This window comes from Penaeus vannamei, chromosome 1 (assembly GCF_042767895.1).
Source record: "Penaeus vannamei isolate JL-2024 chromosome 1, ASM4276789v1, whole genome shotgun sequence".
Lineage (NCBI taxonomy): Eukaryota > Metazoa > Arthropoda > Malacostraca > Decapoda > Penaeidae > Penaeus > Penaeus vannamei.
The window spans coordinates 19,710,513-19,713,022 of record NC_091549.1 but is presented as its reverse complement, the minus strand read 5'-3'; the positions used below and the strand labels follow the sequence as shown (position 1 = coordinate 19,713,022).

Genomic DNA, 2,510 nt, shown 5'->3' with positions numbered 1-2,510 from the left:
AAGCGAAATAAATGAGTTTGACATTTAAGGTCATATACTATAGGAAAGTATAGTAAAGGGTGATGGCAGGTGATAGTTGCTATGCGTCAACTCTCTAGAGTAATGTTGGAAAGTTGAAGATAGGTAAGTGTGTGGATGAGGGAAAGGGTGGCTTAGGTAAGGGAATTAGATCAAGTGAAGGATATCTATGCGTCTGAGGAAGAACAGGTTGTTATAAGAAGCAAGGATATGGCGTAGGTCTGGTCTGTGAGAACGGAAACTGCGAATATTCAATGTAGGAGAGCTATATCTTAGTTGTTTTGTGAGTGAAAGCGTCTGTACGTGTTGGGGAATCTGGGGGGGGGGGGGAGCAAGGGGGTGTTGTGGCATGAATGATTCCACAGCGGTTAGAGGGCGTGACCTTCGGGAGCAGCTGACTACTCAGATATCTACTTTTGTATCTGTATACATATATCTTTTATAGTAGATTTCACATCTTTATTTATGCATTTCATTTTATCTTCTTTTACTTAGTTTTGTGCGCTTGTTTGACGAGTCATGGACTTACTTCATTTAGAATTTAGCTATCTAGGAATACATGTGTTTGGTCGTCAAGCTAAAGTAATGGTTTAATCATATGATAATTTAACTATTTGATTTAACAGTTAATATACTGTAAGTAATTTATACAGGTGTAAATTGCAAAAGTAGTTTACATTAGTATCCAAGCCCATATTATCTCCATTTTCTTTCAACGAATAAAAAATGTTTCATGCTAAAGGGTAAACATTAAAAGCCAATATATCCTTTACATCTTTAAAAACATCCATTTATGGTTGCGGTTACAATATGATAAAATATAATGTATTTAGGAACAGCAATGATCATAATTCCATTACAAAAAACTGATAATTGAATCAACGACAATTGTGAGATTTTGACCTCAGGTGTCATCCTAAGAAGAATACCCATTAAAAACATCATATTATATATACTCTGACCTTCAATAGTAAAATAATAAAATAATAGTAAAAAAGCGTTCCCAGACATTTCCCTTTCCCAATCCTCTAATCTGTCTTGTTTCAGAAAGGGTCATTGTGGAAGGAAAGGCACTGCCGAAGATATCAGCACCGTGTACAGGATCTCGCATGATGTTCGTATTCAACCTCTGGCAGGGGACATCAACACACACAGCGTCGCGTCGGATGGTATAGTGATGTCACTGACTGAAATCGATCTCTCCTTATAACGCAGAATGGTGTAGAGCAGGGGTTCTGGTAGGTCATGAAGCAATCTGAAAAATTCGAACTAAACTGAATTGCATCTCGCATACAGTACCAACATATTATCTCTCACACATTAATGCACTGAAATAATTCCACAGAATGTTCTTGTCCTATAGCTACTAACACCCTTTCAATATTCATAATAAGCAATAACCGAATTTGAAAAGATAGTCACTGAACAGAGATATGGAGATTATTAAATACTGATCGGGGGCCAGAGAATGAAAATAGTGAGAATCACTGGTATAGAGTATGTAATTAAATCACCAAGAGAGAAGACAACTGCACATGATCCTGAGTCTGCGCTGAGTGAGTCTCCAAGAAGACGACCTAGTTGGTTGTGCCTTGATCAATGAGTTGACACTGAGTAGCAGGTTCAGTCTAAGAGTCCGGTAAAACGTTCAGTAATTTTGTCTAATCCCGTCTAACAACCGTTTTTTTGTCTGTCTGTCTGTTTGTCTCTCTCTCTCTCCCTCTCCCTCTTACTTACTTACTTACTCCCTCTCTCTTAATACCTATATAAAATTTGCTGTTTATCATCATCAGTTCCCAAGTATTTATTTCAGTTGACCAGAGTCGGGGCGGTGACAGAGAGCGAGCAGGATGCCTGTATGCACGACAAGGATATCGTGTACATGGAACGGGTAGGGTCGGCGCCGTACAAAGTGGTATCCGTCAGTGCTCCTTCCTCTAACTTGTAGAAAAGTACGGACACTGCCTGCGGAGTGAAAGAGGGGGGGGGGGGGGGTTGGATCATTGACTTTAACATGGGAGGTATAATTGTATTAGTCTTAGTTTATTGGCATTGTCATATGTTACGGGTATGGAGAGATGATAGCAAACGGAAGGCAAATGAATGAATGAATGAATGAATGAATGAATAAATAAATAAATAAATAAATAAATAAATAAATAAATAAATAAATAAATAAATAAATAAATAAATAAATAAATAAATAAATAAATAAATAAATAAATAAATAAATAAATAAATAAATAAATAAATAAATAAATAAATAAATAAATAAATAAATAAATAAATAAATAAATAAATAAATAAATAAATAAATAAATAAATAAGATGACTCTCGCACGTAAAATCCCGTGTGGTCTAGTGGCTAGGATACGCGGCTCTCACCCGCGAGGCCCGGGTTCGATTCCCGGCACGGGAAAGTTTTTTTAACTGCAGTATTTACAGAATACGCAAAAATACAGAGTAATTGACACGGATTCGTGCCAAAACTT

At 36.6% G+C, this 2,510-nt stretch overlaps 1 protein-coding gene and 1 non-coding gene across 3 annotated transcripts in view; one reads left to right on the top strand and one right to left on the bottom strand.

The window, feature by feature from the left end:
• Positions 1 to 781: 781 nt before the first annotated feature.
• The window catches only part of LOC138865901 (deoxyribonuclease-1-like), an 8,609-nt gene continuing 6,880 nt past the window's right edge, over positions 782 to 2,510 (bottom strand). For both annotated transcript variants that reach the window (XM_070137539.1, XM_070138147.1), the window contains exons 9-10: positions 1,781 to 1,983; positions 782 to 1,273 (exon numbers count right to left, since the gene is read on the bottom strand). In XM_070137539.1, the coding sequence (XP_069993640.1) occupies positions 1,828 to 1,983 (156 nt within the window). In that variant the 3' untranslated portion in view covers positions 782 to 1,273; positions 1,781 to 1,827. The remainder of the gene's footprint in view (positions 1,274 to 1,780; positions 1,984 to 2,510) is intronic.
• Positions 2,366 to 2,437, top strand: TRNAE-CUC (transfer RNA glutamic acid (anticodon CUC)). Its single transcript has one exon. It is a non-coding gene; the product is annotated as a tRNA-Glu (tRNA).